This window comes from Colossoma macropomum, unplaced genomic scaffold, assembly GCF_904425465.1.
Source record: "Colossoma macropomum unplaced genomic scaffold, Colossoma_macropomum, whole genome shotgun sequence".
Lineage (NCBI taxonomy): Eukaryota > Metazoa > Chordata > Actinopteri > Characiformes > Serrasalmidae > Colossoma > Colossoma macropomum.
This window is the reverse complement of record NW_023494807.1, coordinates 23,310,993-23,336,098: the sequence shown is the minus strand read 5'-3', so window position 1 is coordinate 23,336,098 and position 25,106 is coordinate 23,310,993. Positions and strand designations below refer to the sequence as shown.

General features: G+C 39.1%; 1 protein-coding gene across 1 annotated transcript; it reads right to left on the bottom strand.

The window, feature by feature from the left end:
- Positions 1 to 726: 726 nt before the first annotated feature.
- Positions 727 to 10,365, bottom strand: klf6b (Kruppel-like factor 6b). Its single transcript, XM_036556268.1, has 4 exons — positions 10,072 to 10,365; positions 7,328 to 7,898; positions 3,803 to 3,926; positions 727 to 3,657 (listed from the first exon to the last, which is right to left on the bottom strand). Exons 1-4 carry the CDS (start codon positions 10,171 to 10,173, stop codon positions 3,606 to 3,608), a joined length of 849 nt encoding a protein of 282 aa, XP_036412161.1. The 5' UTR covers positions 10,174 to 10,365; the 3' UTR covers positions 727 to 3,605.
- Between the last annotated feature and the right edge of the window lie 14,741 nt (positions 10,366 to 25,106).

Here is a 25,106-nt window from a genome sequence, read left to right as displayed (position 1 = left end):
TTGTTTTTTTTTGTTTTTTTTTACTTTTCCCAGAGACTAAAATTTGTACCATTATAATATCACAAATCCCTCTTTACTAGTGCTACACAGTGCAAATACATTGGTCCAAGTGCTCCAGAAGCACATATTCACATAATATATGTGAGCTTAATGGTCAAACGAGACTTGTTTCTCTTCCATACATATTTGAATGCATTCCATTTGCTGTAATGGCTAAAATGGATTGAAAAACTAGACTCCCAATCTAGACAACTGTGGTTAATCTACAATTCCATCAGTTTTCCAAAAAATTGCATAACTGCATAATTAAATGGTTAAGATGTAAACAAAATCAGAGTGGTTTGAGGTGAAATGCTCCATTCTAGAAAAAACTTATCAACTCAATTGCTCACAGGGGTGATCATAGGAACCAGATGTCTAAAGCATTTAATGCCTCTAGAAGCATTACATTACATTACAGAAAGCTGTTAAAATAAGTGGTGGTAAGTACACTGTCTGATGCCTGAGACATTGTTTTGAGATAAGATTTTGGTCTAAATCATGTCCATTAATGGCGGAGAGGTACATGTAGGATGTTATAAGGCAAAATAGCCCCAAAGAAAACTTTGTTTTTCCAAATTTATCACTTTTTTACCATCATCACTACATACAAAAATTAATTTTGGATAATAAATAAAATGTCTATATCTGCCCTTTGGTTTGTATCACCACCACTGTAAAAAAAAAAATCTGAGTCAGTAATTTTCTCTACAGTGAACCATTTCACACCAAACCTCTCTAAATGAATGTTTACATCTTAGAAATCAGTGGAATTCCCATTTAATTGGTCTTTTGAGACCAGAGCAGGAATTAGTTTGGCATGAATGTGAATATGATTAAAAACGATTTTAAATGAAGCTCCTAAGTCTAGTAGGTCAGTTCCAAAAATCATTCACTTAAGAAATTCTTCTTGTGTGTATTTGTATTAATGGTGAAAAAAAGCATGGAAATGTCTAGCTTTTCTGCCTATCTAAAACAAGCCTCTGAGACACTGTTGTTCCAGTGTAGGGCCCTTCAAATTCTCACTTGGGCTGAAATATTTTTATGTTTCCCTTGATAACGTTGTTCGCCATCACTAAAATGCTTTCACACTCTCATCAAAACACATGGGGATTTTTGGACCTGATCTACTGGGCAAAATGGTTTCATTTGGCTACTGATTCCTGATTTCTCTGTAGGCCAAGGCCTCGATCTTAAGGCACTATCACTATACAGCATTAAAACTGAACATAACATAAGCTCAAATAGCAAACAGCCAAAAATCATGCTTTAAAAAAGAGACTCTGCCATTGGGACTCAGCAACGTTTCTTTCCCAGCAATAGTGGTTACAACAAAATAGATTTTTTTATATACAATGTCATGTTGGGTGACACTTGGCTCCCACTGAGCACTGTCTTTAAACAGCCAAAGCACATTTGATGAGCAATCCAGAACGATTAGCATTCTAAATAAAGCTAAGGTCCAGAGCACCCTGACCCAATGTTCTCCCCAGCGGCAGATGTCGGGCTGGTGCGCCACACTTGTGTGTGATTGTTGGAAGTCTGTAGAATGTTCCTTCCCGTTCACACTGTTCTAGAATATTCTCCACCATTTACACTGTTCTAGATGTTCTCCACCATTCACACTGTTCTAAATAATTCTGCCTCATTCACACAATTTTAGCTCTCCATCATTCACACTGATCTACAACATTCTCCACTATTCACACTGTTCTAGAATATTCTCTTCTGGTTCATTTGGATTGTTAGTTCTTATTCTGGAATTCGTGAAGTTCTGATGTTCGTAAAAACCTGCACATGAAGGACTTCCGGGGTTCTTCTATGCAGCCTGAAAACCACGGTACAGTGCGATTCAAACTAAAACGTTACCTAAAACAAAAAGTGCTGTGTTTGTGGCTGCATGAAAGATTAAGAAAAAAGCTTTGGGTTTTATTTTGGCGGTTTTACATCGACAGTGCTGAATTACAAAACGAGAAGAGGCACTTCGGCATAAAGTTCTACCAGCAAGGTTGTTTCAGTGCTAGGAAACGGATAGACTGTACCAGCATCGTGTTAACATTAACTTTTAAGGTGATTACTGACGTCCCGAATCAGTGGTTTAAGGTGAAACACGCTGTCGTGGATTGTCCGTGCGATTAATACCTTGACATTTGTTTCCTCACAGCACTGCTAGCTTGAAATGAGAAATACAAGTCATAATGGAGAAAGGGGGAGACAGAAAGAGCGAGTGCCAGAGTACTACATTTCTGCATTATCAACATTATAACCTCAGTAGCCAAGTACCTACATGCATCATCAGGATTTGTCCTGTGAAGCTAAGTGCCATCAGTATGTGTGTTTGTTGGTCAATGTTGGGTCAGTGTGCTATGGCCTGACCAGCAGAGGTGGTTACTAACTAGTTATGTTTACTCGGTTACCCAAACTCAAGCGAGGATTTGGTAGGTTCACTGCAGAAAAAGATATTTTGTCAAGTGAAATCATCTTAAATCTAATTGATATATCTAATATTTGTCATTTTGAGATTGAATCTTATAGTCTTACAACTATCTCATAATGGAAAACATTAGATGTATTGACTAAGTTTACGATTGCAGTGTTTGTAATTTCCTGAGTATTTTGAAATGATGATATTTTACTTCTACTCTAGTGGATTTGTGAGGAAAGCAGTCTACTTTACGCAGTTACATTTTAGTCATTAATTTAGTTAATCATCAATTTAGCAATTGTTCACACCTCTTACTTCTGACATTTATTGTTTTATTTTAGACAAAAAAAGAAGAATAGAACCAAATTTCAATTCCTGTATAACGTCTGCTTCAGTTCTATAAGTCACCCAGTAACTTACGTAACTATTAGTTATAAGTAGTTTACTTTAGCTGTTACATTTGTACATTTTACATTCACTTAAGTCATTATTTCACCAATGAGAACTATAATTTTACTTGAGTATGGTTTTAGAATACCCTACCGTCCTCTGCTTAATAGCTTGACTCGGTTATAATCAGAATAATAAGCTATTTAAGACCTACAGTGCTGAAGAGTTCAGCAGGGAGAGTTTGTAAAGCAGGGCTTCAGTAAAGTGCACTCACAACACTCACAGCTGCACAGTAATCCAACTATGCCATCTGTACACACACACACACACACACACACACACACACACACACATAGGTGAAACTGTAGCAACAGAGAATGCTGATATTACAGAACTTATATGAGCTTTTACAAAACAGGTTTGCAGCTGTAAAACCGCCGAACACACAAACACGCATTGCACATTTAATAGCTGCACTAAATACCTGATTAACACATCTTCCTAACACGCTCGCATGCTCTCTTTTTCTGGAATGCACTTCCACCTGTGTCCACTGGAGGCGCCGTGCCGCTGGGTCTCGGCTCTGCTCTTTATGTGTGTGCCACACTCCCACACTCGCTCATTCAACTTCCTGCCACACAGCACAGACAAAAAGCCACAGCCATTCTTCCACAGAACCACAGATATTTTCTCTCCCTCGCTGTCCTTCACTGACAGCTTTCAGTCTTTCTCCGTTCCTCCATCCTCTCTTTCAGACGTGTCTCTTCATGTGCAGAGCCAGATGGTCAGAACGAGAGAAGCACCTAAGCAGAGAAAAGAGAGCAGTAGATCACAGCCATTATAAGCATAGGAGAGCAGAGTTACCTAAAGTTACCTAAACACATACACGTATTTTTCATTCCTGCCAGTTTTCGAACCAGCAGCCCCGCCCCCCCCACACACACACACCTGTCGCAGTGGCTGCATTTGAAGGGCTTTGCCCCGGTGTGTTTTCTGAAGTGTCGAGTGAGCTCATCGCTCCGAGCAAATCGCCACTCGCAGCCGTCCCAAGAACACCTGTATGGCTTCTCACCTGTCAAACACACACATACACATTATACTCAACACCTGTTTTTACCCCTCATACTAATGTACACACACACACACACACACACGCACATGGTTTTTATGACTAGCATCTTCTCTCAAATGACAGCTTACATTAATATAACACCACTATGAATGTTTCAACTGGGCTTAAACTAAAGCCTATTCATAGCCGCTTTATACTAGGGATTTGCACGGGTGCTTGAGTGTTCAATCTGAGGTGCCAATATTTGAATACTGAAATCACTACAAGTATTCATTACGATTCATCACAAGAAGGCCGAGAAAATATACAGACCAAAAATTCAGTGAAAAGCAGATTTTGTTTCAACCACACTGTAAAATGTGAAAGTTTTGCTTGTGTTTGTATGTATGTAATATTTTGCTACTCTAAAACACGAGTGCCTTAGCATGGGGTTGTAACCAAAGATTGATTGTTCAGGATGTGACTGAGAAGTATGTTTAATACAGAAACAGTATTACAGTAACAGTAACATATAAAATTGTATTATAACAAATATGGGTCATATAATTCTAACGAATTAGAATAAACTGCACAGTAAAACAGTCCCACAGTTAAAAAAAAAAATATATATATATATATATATCTATATAAAACATTAGGTATTAGACCTTAGATATTTGCAAGGACTATGATCTACTTAAACCCAAGGCATTAAGAGAGATAGTGATAAAATAAATTTTTCTTAATAACAATCTTTTTTCAATGTTGTTTCTAAAAAGATCATTTCGATTTCTTTTAAAATGCAGTTGAAAGATTTAGATTTATCATGAGTTTAATTTTATTAAAAAAATTCTGTCCCACGTTTTCATCTCCCCACCAAAACACAGTTTTAGTCCATAAGCACAGACCCATTGTTGGCACACCCCTGCATTTTAAACCATTTTACCACATAACGCCCATTTTACATGATAAATACTCAAAATGTGCCCAAAGGCATCAAAATGATTAATGCACTTCACAACATCAGGAGCATTTTGTTGTTTTGTCCTGTTTTTCTTTGTTTTTCCTATAAAATCCGGACATTTTTGTCCTGAATCTGTACACATACATTGATACACTTCCTCACATAGTACCCCTGACCTTCCTGTTTCTCAGGGATGGAGCTGGGAACACTACAGATCTTGTGTATCGCCCCCATGGTTCCCAGAGACTGCATGCTTCTGCAATGAAATTCTATCTGTCCTCATCAACCCCCTTCACTCCACCCTCCCCATCTAAACAAAAACAATCGAGAATGAGGTCACTCTCTGTGAGGAGGCCTCTGCATGCCAGTCATTTCTACCTATCCCCATGCACGAGTGCACACTGCCAGTGGGCAAGAACACAGCAGTGTTCAATGGAACACTAAACAAGTGGCCCGCAGCAGTTTGGAAAAGCTGATTTCTGTTTGATATTGGAATTTATGTGCTGTATGATGTCAAACAACTTTGAGTCCCCCCCCAAGGCTGGAACTGTTGTTATGGCAACCCTGAGTCAACATACAGTTAATCATCAGGCCTTTGAAGCCCCCCGGGAACACATTGTAAAAGAATAAAAATGTTTGTATGGTATTAAAATTAACTGTTATATTAAACATCTAGCAAAGTTTGAATGAAAGAAGCAAGACAGAAATATTATATATATATATATATATATATATATATATATATATATATATATATATATATATATATATATATACACACACACACACACATATATATATATATGCGTATATATATATATATATACATATATATATATATATATATATATATATATATATATATATATATATATATGTAAAATATGATAAACTGAGAACTGTGTGGGCGTGGCCTAATATTCTGAAGGTGCGGCCTTCAGTCAACCACTGCAAGTCCGCTATTCCATTAAAGCAGAATTAAACATACTGTAGACTATCCCCGCTATGTCTATGAGTAAAAACAAACGTTATCCAGCTTTTTTGTAGTGATGATTTAATGCTAGTCAGGCTCTTTTTCAATCGGAGAACAGACCTAATTGACAGCCCAGTTATGCTTGCTAGGTTAGCTTTCGCTTGGTTGTTAGCTTTCTTTCAGTACGTTTCTCTGACTTGAACACAGAGACAGCATAGGGAAACACGGTTTTGTTAAAGCTGTATGTGCAGGACAACCCATATCAGCCTTGTGATTGATGAGGGTACTGCTTACGTACACGTGACCAAAGATAAGGACCACAAAATACACCAGTCATTGGTTGGACATTGGAAGGTTATTCACAGGACATACTTTACACATGTATATTGTGTGCCCACAAGAGCAAGATCAACCTATTCAGAAAGATAGCATGGATTTACGTTCAGGACTCCACACGCTGGACAAATCGGGGGATGACCCACAGTCTCAATAAAAGACCCAGAGCACAAACCTACAGTTGATAATGTGGCTTGAAATTTCACCTCAGCTAATGTTACCAGCCTTTGTATATCGTCACCTTGCACATTTTAGCTCAAAAACAGCAAGATTGCAGAGAGTTAGTTGGCTTATTCCAAACGCGATAAATTCAGTAAATGACATTTAAGGTATTTCATTAAATCCGTACAAGTAGAGTGTTAATTGAGTTTGAGTTTAACCAGCTTTTTGCTGTGACACGTCCTCTGCACTGTAGCTGTGCCTTGTACTATCTGCTGAGTGATGCTTCTCATCTGGTGTGTGGTAGCTTTTAGGCTATGTTCACATTACAAGCCTCATTGCTCAAATCCGATCTCTCTGACACAATGGTTTACACTCATTTAGGTAATTGATTCAAATCTGTCATTAATGAGAAGAAATATCCTGAAATGACCCACATGCGCACATCCTACTCAGTAACGTCACGTGAAAGAATTACGTGCGTCACGTACATCATCAGCAAACAAACTAACAAGCAGAACGAGCCTTCGCTGCAAAGATAATGAACTGTGAACAGCTCTCAGCTTCATTATTAGAGCAAGACGAAGGCGAAAAAGGTGAGATGAAAACATCAGATCTGAGTCACATTAGGGCAAAAAAAAAAATCGGATTTGTGCTACTTCAACCTGCTAATGTGAGCATAGCCATAGACTGCCGCAGTAGTCTTTCATAGTTCCTTCACTGGACTGAGCAGGGCTGAGTTTCCCGAAAGCATCTTAGCACAAAGATGATTCTTAAATGGTAGAGCAAGCATCACTCTGAACACTCTCTCTACCAGTTAAGATGATCTTAACACTGCTTTTGGGAAACTGGGCCCAGATAAGATATACTCTGACCAAAATATAAGATGCCGACTCTACACTGCCCTCTGGTGGAGCATGGAATTCAGACACTTCATGAGATTGTGTGACATTACAGAGAATCTAAAGCGTTCATCAAAAACTCTCTCACCTGTATGTGTGCGCTGGTGTGCTTTTAGATGTGAACTCTTGGTGTACACTTTCCTGCAGCCGTTAAAATGACAGTGATGAACTCTCCTCCGGCCCTCTGCCGACCCTTCACCTTTGACCTCTCCTGCTCCTGACCTCTCTTCATCCCCCGTGACCCCCTTTGTCCTGTGTCCGAGAGAAATAGCCAAAACAGCTTCTGGCGCCGATTCCATGACCGTTTCAGGTGACTGGGGCCGCGGGGAGTGTGTGTGTGTGTTCAGGGGGTCGAGGTCAGTCATGATGTGGCTGAGGGGGTGAGAGAGGAGGTCCGCAGAGGGCGAGAGTTCTTCCCCGCTGTCTGAACCGTCACTGCCCGTATCTGAACCACAGCCGCGGAGCTCCAGAGCCGCCAGGCTGGATTGGTTCTGATTCTTCCCTGGGACAGAGGTTCTCGGCTGGGTCACTGCAGCGCCGGCCTCCCCGCAGCACCGCATCAGCTGCGTCCACAGATCCTCTGACCCACACACTGACCTCAAGTCAGCTGGGGACACGTATGGCTCTCTCTGCAAATAGCGCTCAAGCTCCAGGCATGTCTGACACAGAGAGAGCAAGAATGAGTGAGAGAGAAGAGAGAGAGACATCATAATAGAATGTCATGTCAATATTATATTGTGCATGTAATTACAACATATTTTAGCTCATAAATAGACTCATACATCATGTTATTATATTAAAAGAGATCTTCATAGGAGTTGAGTGGTTCTGTGAGACTGGCTGGTCAGGCACGTTCATTGTATCAACTTAATAAGGTTGTCCACATTAAAGGGGCCAAATCCTACATTTTCTTACATTATATTTTCCCCCTGACGTCCACTTAAGATAAATGGATTAATACACTATGCTTAGGTGCCTAAGACTTTTGCACAGTATGAAAATAGGTTGTTTTGCATGACATTACAAAAAAATAAATAATTAAAAATAAGCCGTTTTTGCAGCCTAGTTTGGACTGTGCAAACTGAGGAGTAAATGGAAACTTTCAGAATTGTTAGGTACTACATCAAACTCTTATTCCAAAAAATGGAAAATGTTGTTTTTCCATTATATGAGCCCTTTAAAGCCTGCAGGGGTTCCACATTTTCCTCATGCACATTTAAATCCCCTCCTCACCAAGAAGACACTCAGCACGTACACCACACACACACACACACACACACACACACACACACACTTCAAAACTACGGGAACTCAAAGCAGCCTAAAACATCATTTTGAGTACGCTCGCTTGCTCTCTCTCTCTCTCTCTCTCTCTCTCACACACACACACACACACACACACACACCTACCGCATGTGTTCACTACCTATCAGAGGATGCATACCTTTCACTCAGTATCTCACACAGAAAGAGAGAGAGTAAGAGAGAGAAGGAGGAAAGAGAGAGACAGAGAGAGAGAGAGAGAGAGAGAGAGGAAGAGTGAGAGAGAAAGAGAGAATCTTGAAAGGGACAAACTGTTCAGATTATAAGTGCGTGCAAACGCTCAGCAAAAGAATTACATCTCTGATGCGTGAGAAGGTCTCATCAACTCCATGCGCTGGCGTAAAATGTAAATAAATGTAAATATATATTAGCGTCGGGCGATACACATTGTCTATATCGGTATATTGTGATATTAACAAACTGTGATATTGTCTGAGATACTTTTAGCAACATATAATACATCGGTGATATAACACCCATAAAATAGCAGTAGACCTGCTGACAGGCCATTATTAATTCTACTTTGCGCTCTTTTTCCTGAACCTGACAGTGTATATCATTCACAGGGTGCTTCAGACGACATTTAAAAAAACAATTTTTAAATAAAAAAATGAATAATGTCCTTTCTTGAGATACATTGAGAAAATTCTGCAAGGGTGGTGTATTTTAAGAGAAGGAAACAATAAAATTGACTGAAAGAAGCTGTCGGGTTTCTAAGGAAGTTAACAAGTACTCAGGAAACATTGGTTCTTTAACTTTATTAGTGCTAACTCAAATATACTACACATACTAATAAACTTTATCAATATCACCCAGCATTAATATCAACTTTTGACACATATGCTCAATTTTAAAAGCTATGATTCAATTCTATAGAGCCAATAACAATAATACAGCAATCTACACTGTAAAGCTAAATTTTCTGTTTTCAGAGCACTGCAAAGTAAATGCGTTTCACAATTCTCCCACTGTTTGTGATCAGAATCGAAAGAGTCAAAAGATCTCATTTACAGCTGAATTTTACAGGGATTGTTATATTTCCCCATCGTATCGCGGTAACATTGGAACCGTCGCCAAATATCGCAATGTTGGAACCTGAAACCATACCGAAGCGCTGCTGACGGTGTTTGTTTTGAGCGGAGTGAGGAGCGCGAGCTCTCTAACGGTCCTGCGCGCGCTCGCTCACTCTCTCACAGCCACAACACAACCAGAACTGTCAAACCAGCTAACGAGGCTGAGTTCAGCGTCTTTTTCGGCAGCTTCTTGTTCGAATTTTTCCGTTCCGTTAACTGGTGCAGAAGTTAATTCTGGCGCCGTTTAAGGTGGAATGAGAAAATTCGAATAAGAAGCTGGCGAATAGGAAGCCAACTTCAAACTACCGTCTCACTTCATTCGCTCATAGCATATCCGCCTGTCCTCTCTAACGAGTCTCCTCATTCTGGCTTTGTTTACAACGATTCAGCGGCCGCCACAGACGGTGCTAACAGTTAACAGCAGCCTTAACGTTACCTGCTGCCAGTTCTCCTCCAGCGAGGGCAGCGCGGAGAAGTAGCCCGTGTCGTGGACGGTCTGGAGCTCCTGGAAGATGCTGCACATGGGAATAACATCCATCTCGGGATCAAGTGACAGAGATGTCGAAGTCGAAGTGTGAAAGCACAGCCCGGGAGTCACTTATTTCCACATAGGAGTCGGCGAGAGGTCGGATTCGGCTGGAGTTTTGTTGCTGAGAGCGCATATGTTCCCCGTTCAGCGCACTGCTGTAATCCTCGCGTCCGCGCCACAAACTTCCCCATTCAAAATGTTTGTTACAAACTCGGCCACGTGATCGAATGACAAGGCCTCCGCACTGTGACCAATCAGAGCGCTCTGAGCAACGGCCAACCCGCCGCTGCACTTTCGACCAATGGCGTGAGGCATTTCGGGCTCAGCTCGACTGTGATTGGCGGAGGCAAATCGAGACGCCTTCTCTCCTATTGGTCCACGAGAGCTCTATTTTAGGAGCGGTATATAAACACCAGAGCGCTTCCTCTGCTAGCTTGGATATTTTGAGCAGACGTTGGCGAGAACGAACCGTGCCAGGCTTATTTGGTATGACTGGACTCGATACTGAGATAAATAGTATCTGTTATTAATCTAATGAATTAGAAACTCATATTTGGGTGAATTTCACACTCCTTCTCACAAAACCTCCGCCTCTGTGTGCTCATTAGTTCCTGAGGAGAGTTAACTGACAGACGCGTCGCCACAAACCTGACAAAAGCTGTCAGTAAGAGACTAAAACTTTTAGAGAGTAAGATTAAAAAGATACACCATCATCCTAAAGCAAGAAGCAGATAAACCTAAACGTAAATTCTGCAAGGTATACTTCAAAAAGGTCTATATCACAATCACATATGAACAAGTGTATTGGAATATTAGCCATACACTCTTTAAAAAGATGCTTTTTAGTAAAAACAGTGGTTCTATATAGATTGGCTCTTCAGACTGATGGAGAATATGCTGAATATGAAATGGTTGAAAAATGTTCTATGTAGCACCAAAAAAGGTTCTTCTAGTGCTATGATGTCAAGCTTGTAACAAAAGCAGAACCATTGTTGGTGCTATATAGAACCATTTTCAAAAAGGTTCTTTATAGGACCATGTAAAACACATTCTTCACCAATCTGAAGAGCCATTTCACCATTCAAAGAATCATGTAATCATGCAAATGGTTTTTTGACTGTTTGTGGTACTACACAAAACCACTGTCTTTACTAAAGAACCCTTGAAGAACCATCTTTTTAAGAGTAATACTGCACTGTTGTTGCCAGCACATGCAGCAGAAACAAAGTACCTGTGATTAGGGTTACATTTGCAAATCAAATGAATAAAATGCAGTGACAGTGCTGATACTGTAAGTGTAGCAGTTTTTACTGTTACTGCTATAAATACATGCACGCACACACACACTTATGTGTTATTCTCGGCTGGGTGATGACTCATTCTCTCTGTAATGTTTATCTGCTGCTGGTTTTGCAGACTTCTGGGTGACTGAATGAGTCACATGGACACAAACAGCCAGTGGATAAACACATGTGTGCAGCTTTGTATGAATGAGCACCAAAAGAATTGTATTAAAGAAGTCATGAATGATAAAGCATGGCCTGAAAGTAGCATTGATGCCGGTGTAACTTTTCACTGAAAGCAAGTTTCACTTTGAGTCATAACATCTTTTGTAAGCACGCTCTGCAGAATGGTCAGGCCAACTGGTTCAGTTTAGGGTGAAGTCCAATTCCACAGTACCTCAAAGGAAGCTCACTAATGACAACCACTGAAAAGACCTTGATAGTTGGCATGAGTGCCACCAAGTGTGTCATTATGCGCTTGTGTGTTTGTGAATGTTTATATAAATTGTGTGTGAATAGTCTCAGTGGAATGCACCCACGTCTGTGATTGGTTCAGTCTAATTTGTTCCATGAGTAGAGTCCCAGGCTCTGATTGGGCACAGGGGAAAGCAAGCAGAGAGTTTGGCAGCACCCCACTTCACAGACCGCATTATGTAACAGATACACATTCGCACACACACACAAAGGCATGCGTATACTTGCAAAGATGCTAGCGTTAGTATTCACATGCCACAACTTGACCAAGAGAAGTTTAGTCTAACGTTGGAACTTTGAAACTCTGTATGTGTGTGGATGGGCTGTTTGGGCGTTGTTTGTATGTGTGGGATTGTGACTGTGTAGATGCAGAGAGTCTCTGAAAGACATGCGAAAGTGAAAATGCCAACTTGACGACTGACATTGCCCCAGTGTTGTTGCCATGCCCCAACACCATGAATACAGCACAAGCAAAATAAATAAACAACAAAGGTATCTGAATCTGAAATCTGCCCCCTTGCAAAAGGGGATTTAAATCAGACAAAAACAAAAAACAATCCCTTTATTTAAAATGTTACAGAAATGCATTTGATTTGAAGCGAATGTAAACAATTACTTGGAACATTAAAAAAGGGCCTAAATCTGTGGGGGTGGGGGGCAATCAGCTTGGTTGGACTGTCAATTAAACCAAAGCTCCACAAAAGAATGGTCTTTATAGGTGCACTTTATGTCCAAAAGTATCCAGACACCCCTTAAAACAGAACAAAATTATATATATAAAATAATAAAATAAAAAGCCTGGAGACGAGCCGGGGTGTGTGGAGTCAATACAGCTTAGAAAATATAATTTTGATGGATTATTGTACAGTTATGTTCCCTGACTAAGATGTACCCTTGAGGGTACTACCCTGGTTACAAAAGGGGTCCTGCCCCAGTTTCGCACCTTTCTTCTGAGAGTGTAGAAAAGCAATGCCAATAGAATAGGGTGCTCTGGAGCACCTGCATATGGTTACTATGCCCAATGCCAAGCATCAGCTAGAGGGATATAAAGCCCCCCAGCATTGGACTGTGCAGCAGTGGAACTGTGTTCTCTGGAGTGATGGAGCTCCATCCAATACAGTTGGTATGAGCTGGGGTGATGTTTGTGATCCAGAACTAATCATCCAACATCAGTGCCTGACCTCACTAATGCTCTTGTGGCTGCAATTATGCTCACAGCAGAGTTCCAACATCAATTGTAAAGCCTTCCCAGAAGAGTAAAGGCTGTTACTGCAGTAAAGGGGAACAAAATCCTTATTAATACCCTTGATTTCAGAAGAAACGGATACGCATTGGATGTTGGATAGTGAATTTCAGAATTCAGGCAGGAGTTTTTTTAGTTTTGTCTTGCCAGAAATAAGAAACAGGCTGACATCCAATCAAGCAGAAGTGTCTGACTGAGTGAATGAATGAATGAATGAGTGAATAGCTACATGCGATGGCCTTTATTTCTACAGCTAAATTGGCAGAATCTCTCTCTGGAGCAGGACTTGCAGAGAGGCACATTCCCTCCTTTCAGACACTCTAAATTCATTTCTGTCTGCTTATAAAACACTGACTCACAAACAGAAGGAATGGATCATTTCATATAATCACACACTTCTTCATTTTTTCCTTTTCCTCTGAAATACACTCTGTCTACTTTTACCCTGATTTCTTTTCCTGCAGTGTCTAAGTGTGTGTGTGTGTGTGCTGTAGTAGTAGGAGTATCTCTCCCAGCTCTGTCTGAACTTGTCTATTACATAATGCATGTCTCTAATGTGAGATGAAAATATTGCATGAAAGAACTGCAGGTTGGGTTTAGATGCCTGATAGAGCCATCTCAGATAGCAAATCTTTGATTGAAACAGTGTTGTTTTGATGTTGGGCAACACCGTTGAATCAACAAAGATCTCTGATGTTGAATTTGCATTGATGTTGCTTGTTATATGTCTATTGATTTAACATTAGAAAATCAACCATGCTGATTCTTCACCGAATCTATTGGACCAAGGTCAGGCTCAAGAACATTTATCCAGAAATTCCCACTCTGTGATCGTTGCCATTCAGCTTCAGCCTCTCTAATTCATATGCTCTGGTTTTGTACATGTTGTTATGGGTCTGAAATTTTTTCCGCAATATCAGAGGTTTTGAATATGCAATGCAAACCTAATGCAGTTACAGCACTGTTTGGAATTCATCCCCTTACAGAAGCAATCCCAGTCCAATTTTGTGGCATTTCTGACCCTTTTTGGTCAGACGCCTTATCGTGCTAAATCGAAAGCCACCTGCTTCCCCAACTCATTCACTTTGGATTAAGGATACACTTCATCATGCTACCCTTGAACGCATTCCATTTACTTTAAGAGGCTCTTAAAGATTTAATGAAATATGGCCACCATTTTTTACCTGTATGACAAAGCTTTCCAACTTTACTGTCTCTGAGTAAGATTGAATAATTGGACCAGTGTGTGGACTGCATCTGATAAGCTATATAGAACATGTTCATTCGTACCAGGACCCAGACTTAGCTGATAATGAGTACTTGGTTGCATGTTTATTAAACACAATAAAAAGATTTCATAAAAAAAAGAAAATTAAACATGTTGAACATTACTCCAACGTTGATTCAACAGCACCCACCGATGATTGTTTAGGTGTTGACCTAATCTCAAAACAGTGTTGCATCTGTGCTTTTGCAATATTGAAAGCATATTAAATTCAGTTCAGCATTTACAAAACATAACACACTTTACTGTTTTTAGGCATTTAGTAGAAAATCTAATGCAGATCTGGATACCATGCGGATGTGCGCCACTTCTGGCAAACATATGGCACCGCTGGCCCACTGTTGGCACTGGCAAACAAGAGGCAAAATTGGCCCACATTAAAGCATGCTTATTTGGCCCACATGTCTTAATACAGATCTGAGCCATTTCTGGCAGAGATATGGCAGTATTTTGGCCTGTGCAACATTTTTTTGTTAACTGAAAAAAAATAATGAGGTAGTCCAACACAGTCTGCCTCAATATTAGGAACACTACTAAATAATTAAAGTGTCTTTTTTGTCTTTTTTGTCTATTTTGCATACATTGCAAAAAATATTTTTGATAAATAAATTTTGAATATATTTTTTCATATGGGTCATAAAATCAGCCTGTTTTTGCATTGAAGTCAGGTTTATTAACTTTTGATCCTTCCTTCAGTAAGTGGCTTCATGAGGAGCCACCTGGGACAGTTTTAAACAGAAATAATAATAATAATAATAATAATAATAATAATAATAACAATAAAACGTTTAAATGTTCACTTTGGAAATATCTTTACACATTGGCACGGTCTGCACTATTTACCTGTTTGTTTAGGTAACAACTTTTCAAGCAGGTATATTCCTGTAGATCAAAATGTCTTTATGAAAATATGTGAAAAGTATGAATAACATACATTTTAAAAGGACTGTCTAAACTTTATGCTGGTAGTGTATGTGTGTCCAAAGTGATTGTCCTGCAGTAACATTTCTCACTTCTGGAGGACCCTTGTACTGTATGGTTTAGTGCACTTATGGTAGGGCCCTGTTAGATCTGGGGCGTTAGAGCAGGGGTGCTCTGATGATGCAGTCCATAAGTATTTCAACCCCCAACACAGCGCCTTTATAAAGCATCTTGCACCTGTAAATGATTAATTCACAAGTCCAGTATTGATGGGCCTGAGTCCTGAACAGTTCAGTCGTTCTCTGCGTAAAGGGGAATTCCACCAATTTTTCAAAATTGTAAGTAAAAAATGTAAACAACATCATTCAGAGTGGTTTTATGTTAAATGCTCCATTCAAGAGAAACTTACTGAGTCAGAATTGTTCACAGTGGTGATGATAGGAACCAGACATCTGAAGAGTTTAATGCCTCTAAAAGCTCTATCATGGGAAGATATTACGTGAAGTAGTTATGAAAGCATTGCCTGATGTCTGGGACCATGTTTTGATAGCTTCGAGAAAGTTTTTGGCCTAAAACAGCATTTTTTTTTTGGATTTACAACTAGTTTGCAATCATATCAGCATTCCATATGACATCTCAGAGGACACATATAGGTTTACTGGTTAATCTGGGGGGTAAATAACATGGTTGTTCATGGGTTGTAGATATCATGACTACTGGTTCCTATCACCACCACTGTAAAGAGTTGAACAATGAACCACTTTACATCAAAACACTCTGAATGACTTACATCTCAACGACTGACGTATAAAGATATTTTTTTAAAAATCAGAATTCTCCTTTGAAACACTAAGAGCCTATTTGCACTTGTCATTTCATGTGTCTCATATCCAGACAAGATCTATCCACATTTTATTTACTCTTGGCCACATAAGTACATCTTTGGTGGACAGAAATCCAGTTCCTGCTTTTTTGGCCTAAGAAAATAGTTTCTTGACAGCAGCTGTCAGTGTTTCAGTGTAAAAGTGTTTCAGTGTTTGTGTGCAGATTTTGTTTTGTCATCCATGAATTTCACAAAAGAGCTCTATGAGTAAGAGAGAAGATATAATTCCATTTCATTAAAAAGACTGCATGCAGCCCCAAAAGAAACAGAAACATTATACTCAAACCAGCTGTGGTGATTGGACAGTGATTCATCTCCAGAGCATTTACACTTACTTTTTTTCATGATCAGATAGTTATCTGAATCTGATTAGAACAGGATGCATGCAGAAGTGGCAAAGTGCACAGTCCTGTGCCAAAGTCAGAGACCACTCTTCATTTATTTAGTTTCCAGACAAAACAGCCATTAAGTACAAGTTATTCATTTTCAGGAGATATTTCTGAAGATATTACATATTAATTAAGAGGCATAAGGAAGAGAAAAGTAATGATAAAATAAGTGGAAAAAATGAGTTTCCAAAACTGGAGCTAAAAAAATATTTGAAGATGTCAGGAAATTAGGACTCCTAGCATGACCTTGTAAACCACCAAAACTGTCCTCATCAGATAAACAGCCTTAAAGCTCTCATCTTTGAGAGAGAGGGGAAAATCAAGCTCCACTCTTGCTTCAGAGCTGAAAAAAATCTACAGGTGTTGCTGTCCATCCTTCTAAGACTGAAGTAAGATGGGACTCTGAAAAGAATGAAAGCTGTAATAAAGGTAAAGGGTGGACACACTAAATACTGAAACATTTGATATTATATTTAGTTGTAGAGGCTTCTGTGTAATTTTCTGTTAAGTACATGTTTTTAGCTTTTTCCCCTGACATTGAAAAATGAATAACTTGTACTTTTTGGCCGTTTTGACTAGAAATTACATAAATGAATAGGTGGTCCCCGTCGTTTGCACAGTTCTGTAAATAGGCTCTTTATTTCTGCCAAAAGGAAAGCTGTATGTGGTGTTTATGTATTTATGACCTAAACATGGGCAGTCTCCAATCATGGTCAAATCTTACAGTTGGAGAAGTAGTGAGTCAGAAGTTTTGATAGAGGATGCCAAATTGCAAGTCCATTTTATGAGGACCTAAACAAAATCTTTGGCAATAGACCTACCTGGATGTCTAATGAAGGAGAAGTGCAGATTTAAACGTTTTACAAAATGCATAACTCCATAGAACAAAATTACTGTTTTTGTCATCTCAGGTGATTCCAGAAGAGGATTCCTGGGATTTGCATAGTGCAGGAAATGTAGCACTGATGCAAATCAGACTTGTAGCTGTTTGACAGTGATACCTGTACGTGGTCAGATGTAAATGGAATGTGGATAAAACATATCTAGATATCAGACGCATGAAATAACAAATGAAAATAAGCTCTAATTCAGCATAACAGCTCGAAACTGATGAGGTAAATCTCATGAGTTAAACTATAAAAGTGCATTGAGCAACTTTCAGAATCACCAATTGCTGTTCAACAAGTGTTCAAACTTGTATAGAAAAGCACTGCCAGTAGAATGGGCAGCTGCACCATGTCCAATGCCAAGTGTCGGCTGGAGGGGTGTGAAGTCCCCCAGCATTGGGCTGTGGAGCAGTGGAACTGTGTACTCTGGAGTGATGGAGCTCCATCCAATATGTTTAAGATGAGTTGTAGTGATCCAGAACTAATCATCCAACATCAGTACCTGACCTCACTAATGCTCTTGTGGCTGCAATCTGATCTTCACAGCAATGTTCCAACATCTAGTGGAAAGAAGAGAAGAGTAGAGGCTGTTACTGCAACACAGGGGGACAAACTCCCTGTTAATACCCTTGATTTCAGAAGAAACCCTGGATAAGCAGGTGTCTACAAACTTTTGGATATACAGTGGGCATGTGCTTGATTTTAAGTAAGCTTTTCTCACAACATGGCACCAGACCCTGGTTTGCAAGAGTGGTGGACTGTGTAGTTGACCAATGCTTTATAGAGGACAGGAAGGGAGAAGAGTTACTAAATCAACAGGAGGAACAATAATAAAATAGCTTGATAGAGGAGACCATGCTCTGTCAACTTAAAGTATGCCTTTTGTCTGGGCCATTCATTATGTTATAAACTTGGCCTGAAGAACTATGTCAAGGCACTGGATCATAATCAGGGTGGATTTATATATCTGAAGAGGTTTACCAGGATAAGTAATCAAAGATGGGATTTTTGTAGGTCATCAAATTTGAGAAGTAATACAAGATGTGGAATTTGAAAAACAAGTTGAGTCAAGCGTCAAGCAGAAACAGCAGCATGGCTGTCGTTCAAGAATATTACTAAGAACTTCTTAGGAAACCATACAACTACTGTGAATCAGTGAGTGACTTATCAATATTATACAGAGCTCTGGGCTGTAATGTCATTAAAAACATATTTTCTGGACTCTCATCTGGATTTCTTCCCTGACTGGCGAGTGATGTCTCAGTGACGAGTGCGCAAAGCGATGTCATCAAGACATTTCCAACATAAAAAGTGGTAGCACTGCTTGCTGACTGCTGTTGGACCCTTAAAAGAGACAAAAGACAGAAGAAAATCAGCCACTGAAGCTTCTTAGATTGTGTAAACACACTATATATAGATAGATAGATACACACACATATATGTATATTCATATATGCCATAGAGTATAGAGTAGAATACCTCCACAGAGCAGGTATTTGGGTGGTGGATCATTCTCAGCACTGCAGTAACACTGACGTGGTAGTGGTGTGTTAGTGTGTGTTGCGCTGGTCTGAGTGGATCAGACACAGCAGTGCTGCTGGAGTTTTTAAACACCTCAGTGTCACTGCTGGACTGAGAATTGTCCACCAACCAAAAATATCCAGCCAACAGCGTCCCATGACCACTGATGAAGGACTAGAGGATGACCACCACAAACTGTGCAGCAACGGATGAGCCACTGTCTCTGACTTATCTACTGATAAGTCTGGACTGACAAGATGGACAGACAAGGTAGGAGTGTCTAATAGAGTGGACAGTGAGTGGACACAGTGTTTAAAAAGTCCAGCAGCACTGCTGTGTCTGATCCACTTGTACCAGCACATATGTGTGTGTGTGTGTGTGTGTGTATACATACATATATACACAGATGGACTACAGTCTGTAATTGTAGAACTACAAAGTGTACCTATATAGTGAGTGGAGCTGATAAAATGGACAATGAGCATCTTTATATCATGCCTGATTGGCGTATATAAATATATATATATATATATATATATATATATTATATATATATATATATATATTATATATATATATATATATACAGGAAATATTAACAATATATATATTATCAATATTATGATTGATATAACCTTTATTTGTCCACCTTTATTTTTTATTGTGCTGGAAGCAGAAAAGTCTACATGAATGCAGTTTTCACATACAATGAATTTAAGAGATCGTTTAGATATTCAAGGATTAGACATGAGGACAAAAATACGTTTTGCGAGTTCAGACCACGTCTTCAATTTATGATGGTAGTATGAAGGAGAACTGTGAGTGAGGGAGGGGAGAGAACTCTGACAGCTTGTGTTGGAGTTTGGGGGGGCTTCTGCTTGGAGCTAAAAGGTCAGACCACCCTACCCTGGTGGTAGGAATGAGGAAAAGAGAGGAAATGGGGTGGTGGTGGGGATTGTAAAAGCATCATCACAGTAAGGAAGTTATAGGGCATTAGACTGGAAGGAAACCTCAGTTATTGTAGAGCTCCTCTTAAAATTGTTGCCTTGATTTTAAAGGAGAATTCCACCATGGTTTCAAAATTTCTGAGTAATTCAAACATTGAGATGTCGACAGGGTCACTCAGAGTGGTTTGATGTGAAACGGATCATTGTAGAGAAACTTACAGACTTACATCAAGCAACATATTTATAATCATTTCATATATTAACTTTTTTTTGTAAAGGAGCTTTTAGAGGCATTAAACTCTTCAGACATCTGGTTCCTATCACCACTACTGTGAGCAATTCTGAGTTGGTAAGTTTCTCTAGAATGGAACATTTTACACTAAACTGCTCTGAATCACTCATCTTAACTGTCCAATTGTGCAGAAGTTTGGAAAAATTTAGTGGAATTCCCCTTTAACTACCCTGAATGCTGCAGATGTGTGATATTTCAGTGCTCCGACGAAGATGCTTTATTTTGTTGAGCTCACATATTAATGGGCCCATATTAAATCAAATCAAATCACGTTTATTGTCACATCACATTTACACAAGAATGCAGGTGAGTGAAAATCTTAGCCCTGTTGTAGTACCTAAATATACAAAAAATATATGAGAAAAAAAATTGTGTTGGATGTACCATGTAAACATTATTAAAATTTGAAAACATACTGCTTACCCTAAGTCCATATAATCCATTAAAAAAAACTAACCTGCAATAAAAAGCCTGTTGTGAATTCACTAGATTTGTGATGTCATAAAACTGACAAATGTACTTATATCCACCTATTTTAACCTACAGCAGTTGAGCCCTGCCCAATCACACAGAAGACTGCTTTAGCCTGGACTGTGTTTTGAATGAGGGGAGTCAATCAGAACAGAGGTGATTTCCATAATTTAGCCTAAAGGCACAGGAATGTCATTTTAATTTTAGGGGAAAAAGAGAATGTAGAAAATGATCATACAAATTGAATTGCTGTTTTTGGTAAACGAAACCAATAAATACAAACTAAGTGGACTTTTTCCACTAAGTGGAAAACAATAAAAGACAAATGTAGGATATGGGCCCTTTAAATAAATTTCAGTGGTTATCCCTGCAGTTTAATGGACAACTGTTGATCTGATCCTACAGCATTATTTCTCTCATTATAGTGTCAGTGTATCTCACACACACACACACACACACACACACACACACACACACATACACGCAGACATCTGGTCCATGCCTGATACCCTCCCCTTGAGGGTCTCCCTGCAGGAGGAATTCCTTACAGTGTTGAAGCTCCAGGAAGCAGCGACAGGACAGTGAGAACAATTTTGTAACAGTCCCTATTTTCCCAAGTCTATATAATGCTAGTTGTGTAAAGTGCAGTAAGAAGAAATGAACTAACTTCAAATTGAAGACAGTCAACTAGATATGCAGGTGCTCCCTAAACTAGGAAATTTCAATTCCTAATGAAAGCTTGACGCTCGTTCTACCACCCTTTTTTCAATCATGATGTCAAACATCAAACAGATTGGAAAGATTGCATGTCCTTAACTCGGAATTCCATTTAATTTCCGGTCTATACTGTTCCGAAAGGAAATAACAGAATATTGGGGTTGCCATGGTGACTTATTGGAAAGTGTGAATGGAATACTGGTGAAGGATTTTGCGCGCACACACACACACACACACACACACACACACACACACACAACGTATCTCTAAATATAACTAAGACTTTTGTCAACAACTGTTCAAATATGTTAGAAAGAACATTGTTTTTTTTTTTATCCAGCACAAAAAGAAATTCAAAAGAAAGAACAAAAGAAAGAGAGAAAAAAGAGTAACAAAAGCATTGTTTAACCCCTTTAAATCCCAGGCTTATTACATACTAAGGCTTATTATTCAGCAACTACAGGGACTTCAGTTCAAACTGGCTGAGCTATTCTTAGGTTATAGAAGAGTGTAATAATCAAGACAATCAGAGTGAGAATGAGAATTAAATCCATGATTGCAATGAGCACATTAGTATACATATGTTAAAGGGCTAGAATTAAATGGTACTAGTTTTTCCTCTCAAAGAGCTTCTTTGTATTAAAGGCAATGCAGACTCTAAGGGTTGGGCTCAAAGTCAGTGTGAATCATAACACATTGTCTTTCAATATTGTGACATAATTCTAAGTGTATGTCAGGGAGGCATATCAGAGGGTCTCTGAGCTAGCTGAGCGTTTTCTCTTGCTGATGGGTGGGGTGGTGCAAAGGAGAGGTAAAGTGGTGTCATGTTGGTTATAACTCTGGGTGACCATATGGATAGTATTTCTCCGAACGTCTGATCTTTGTTTGTAGAGACAAATCATCAGATCCTCCACACATCTAAGATTATTAATGTTTCTTCCACCAATTTTGAATCCTCTATCATCTTCCTCCACTCCTGCGTCTCTCATTCTATGTTCATCATACAGGTCATTTTCTGTCATGACTGTGGCTTGAACAGTGTACAGGTTCCTCGTTCGGACAATGAGATGTTTTGGTATTGCCATTCTGCTGAGAACAGTTATATTCTATAATTTTACGTGGTAAACACAATCAAAAGCTTTGCTGTAGCCAATGAAACTTTTTTTTTTTTTCAATTATCGAGTGTACATCAGTCATGATGTCTCTTGTTTTTCTGCCTTTACTGTATCCTGGTTACACATCTGGCAACGCTCTTTCAATGTAACGCTTTATTCTGCACTGAATCATCTTGAGCACAGTTTTACCACCATGTGATACAAGGGAAATTGTACGATAGTTTGCAGACATTTTCTGATCTCTTTTCTTTAGTATTGCAATAGTCTCAGGGCCTTTCTGACTTCAACTTGTAACAACATCATCAAAAGTGTCTTGGCAGTTTATGTCCTTTTCATAGAGGTCTTTAGTGTATTCCTTCCATCTCCGTTTTCATGTTTACTTGATCTGTTATGGCTTGTCCGGTGACATCTCAACCAGTTTGAGGCTGAAATGTATTTTGCATCTCATGTATCTTCTGGAAAACAATCCTAGTTTTCCCACGTTTGTTTCCTTTTTTAATATCTTTACAGATGTTGTTGTAGTATTGGTCCTTGTCCTTCCTGGCAACTCACTGGAATTAACCCTCTTGATTTTGGCTCTTTTGCTTTTTTTGCAATTACCAAGAACTTCTTTAAATGGGATGATATATTGAAGCGTGCTTAATATGACCAGGGATGTAAACTGACACAGTAAAAGGTCAGTTTTGATTTCAGGTTCACTTTAAAATGACAGAACACTGCCTGGATGTTAAACATATACCAACAGTTTCTCAAGAGTGAGTTCCCTTGAGCCAGGATACAATAATGCACACTGATATGATGCAAGAGTCCTTTAGCTGTTGAACACTACTGCCCTTCAGCAACAGCTGTGTGTGATGTGACTCCAGGTTACCTTCAGACTGTTCTCTCCTTTAATGGCACCTCTCCAAGTACTCTATGTAGTATGTTTTTATAGACAGAAACGTCATGGGATGGACTTCCACTTCCACCAACAACCAGGACAAGCAGAGACGAGCAGAAATATGCAGAAGGTATATACATTTGCAGAAGAGTTGAAGTTGTACATACATGCACAGAGGAAGTATGTGTAAAATATCTCCAGGGCTCAGACTTCACTTACATTTTTTACATTTTTTTACCAATGGCTACTGTTTCTAGGACAATATGCATTGACTTCGACTTCTACACTGTTAGAAATGAAGGTTCTGTGCAGCTCCATGTTTCGTTCATCAAGGTACAAACAGTAAATGTTCCCTCAAAGGTACAACAGTGGTTTTAAGGTCCAATTGTGAACCTTAAATAAGTTTTCCCAGGTGAAAAGTACATATTTGTATCTTTTTATAACCTAATGGTTTAAAACAGAGCAATAAAATGAAAAGTCTGGAGATGAGACGGGGTGTGTGGAGTCAGTACAGCTTAGAAAATATTATTTCAATGGATTATGGTACAATTATGTTCTCTGACCAAAGGTTCTGAGACGTACTCTGAGGGTCCCACCCCAGTGACAGTTTTAGATCTTTTCTTATGAGAGTGTACTTTGCAGGCTACACTCTTTAAAAGATGGTTCCTCAAGGGTTCTTTAGTAAAGACAATGGTACTATATAGGACCATGAATACTCAAAGACCATGTGCATGCTTAAAGGGTTCTTTGCATGGTGAAATTGTTCTTCAGATAGATGGAGAATGTGTTGTGTATGGTTCTACATAGCCCCAAAAAGCGTTCTTCTATCATTACAAGCTTAAAATTGTAACAATAGAAGAACCCTTTTTGGTACCATATAGAACCCTTTTCAAAAAGGAGCACATTCTCCATCAATATAAAGAAAGATTTCACCATGCCAAGAATGCTTCAAGCATGCAAATGATTCTTTGAGTGTTCAAGGTTCTAAATAGAACCACTGTCTATATACTCTATCTACCACAAGCCTTATCTTCTTAGCCATATCCGATGTCTAGCTCTACTCCAATCCCTGCACGGATGATCTATCAGCTGCCACTAATGTGAACCCAACCTTGAGTTTGTAAAATAGTGAAGATGACTTCCTGTCTGGTTTAGTGGGTTTGGCAAAAAAAAAAGTAACAAGTGTTAATACAATCTTTGTAACATGATGTAACCACATTATGTAAATGTGAAATTTGAATGTTTACGAACATTATTGTACCAAAACATTAACCTTAATAATTAGCTGATGAGCTGAATCAAGCAGAGGGGAATGCTCAAGGCCATCTAGGCCTTCAGAGGAAGCCAAATGATTTCTGGGAAATAACATGTCTGTAATGCTGTTTTCAAATAAATGGTGGGAAAAAAGTTTAGGCACCCCTGTTTAGGCAACTCTGGTCAAATTACGTGTTTTGTTAATTTTCTAAGTGAAAATAAATAACACATCCTCTACAGAGAACACACATTTTAATGCACAATAAAATATGGCTTGTGCAAAAGTTATAGCACACTTTATATTTTATGTTTTCCAATATGTTAACGTAACCCTAAAGCCATACATTAAAACACAAAAAATAATCTACGTTGAATAATAA

Bases quoted from the DNA above. Each gene is read 5' to 3' on its own strand.
- klf6b (XM_036556268.1), bottom strand. From the start codon at position 10,173: ATGGATGTTATTCCCATGTGCAGCATCTTCCAGGAGCTCCAGACCGTC. The intron at 3,927-7,327 runs GTGAGAGAGTTT...TGTGTTTGACAG, and splicing joins ACACCAGCGCACACATACAG to GTGAGAAGCCATACAGGTGT. The intron at 3,658-3,802 runs GTGTGTGTGTGT...TTCTCTGCTTAG, and splicing joins AAATGCAGCCACTGCGACAG to GTGCTTCTCTCGTTCTGACC.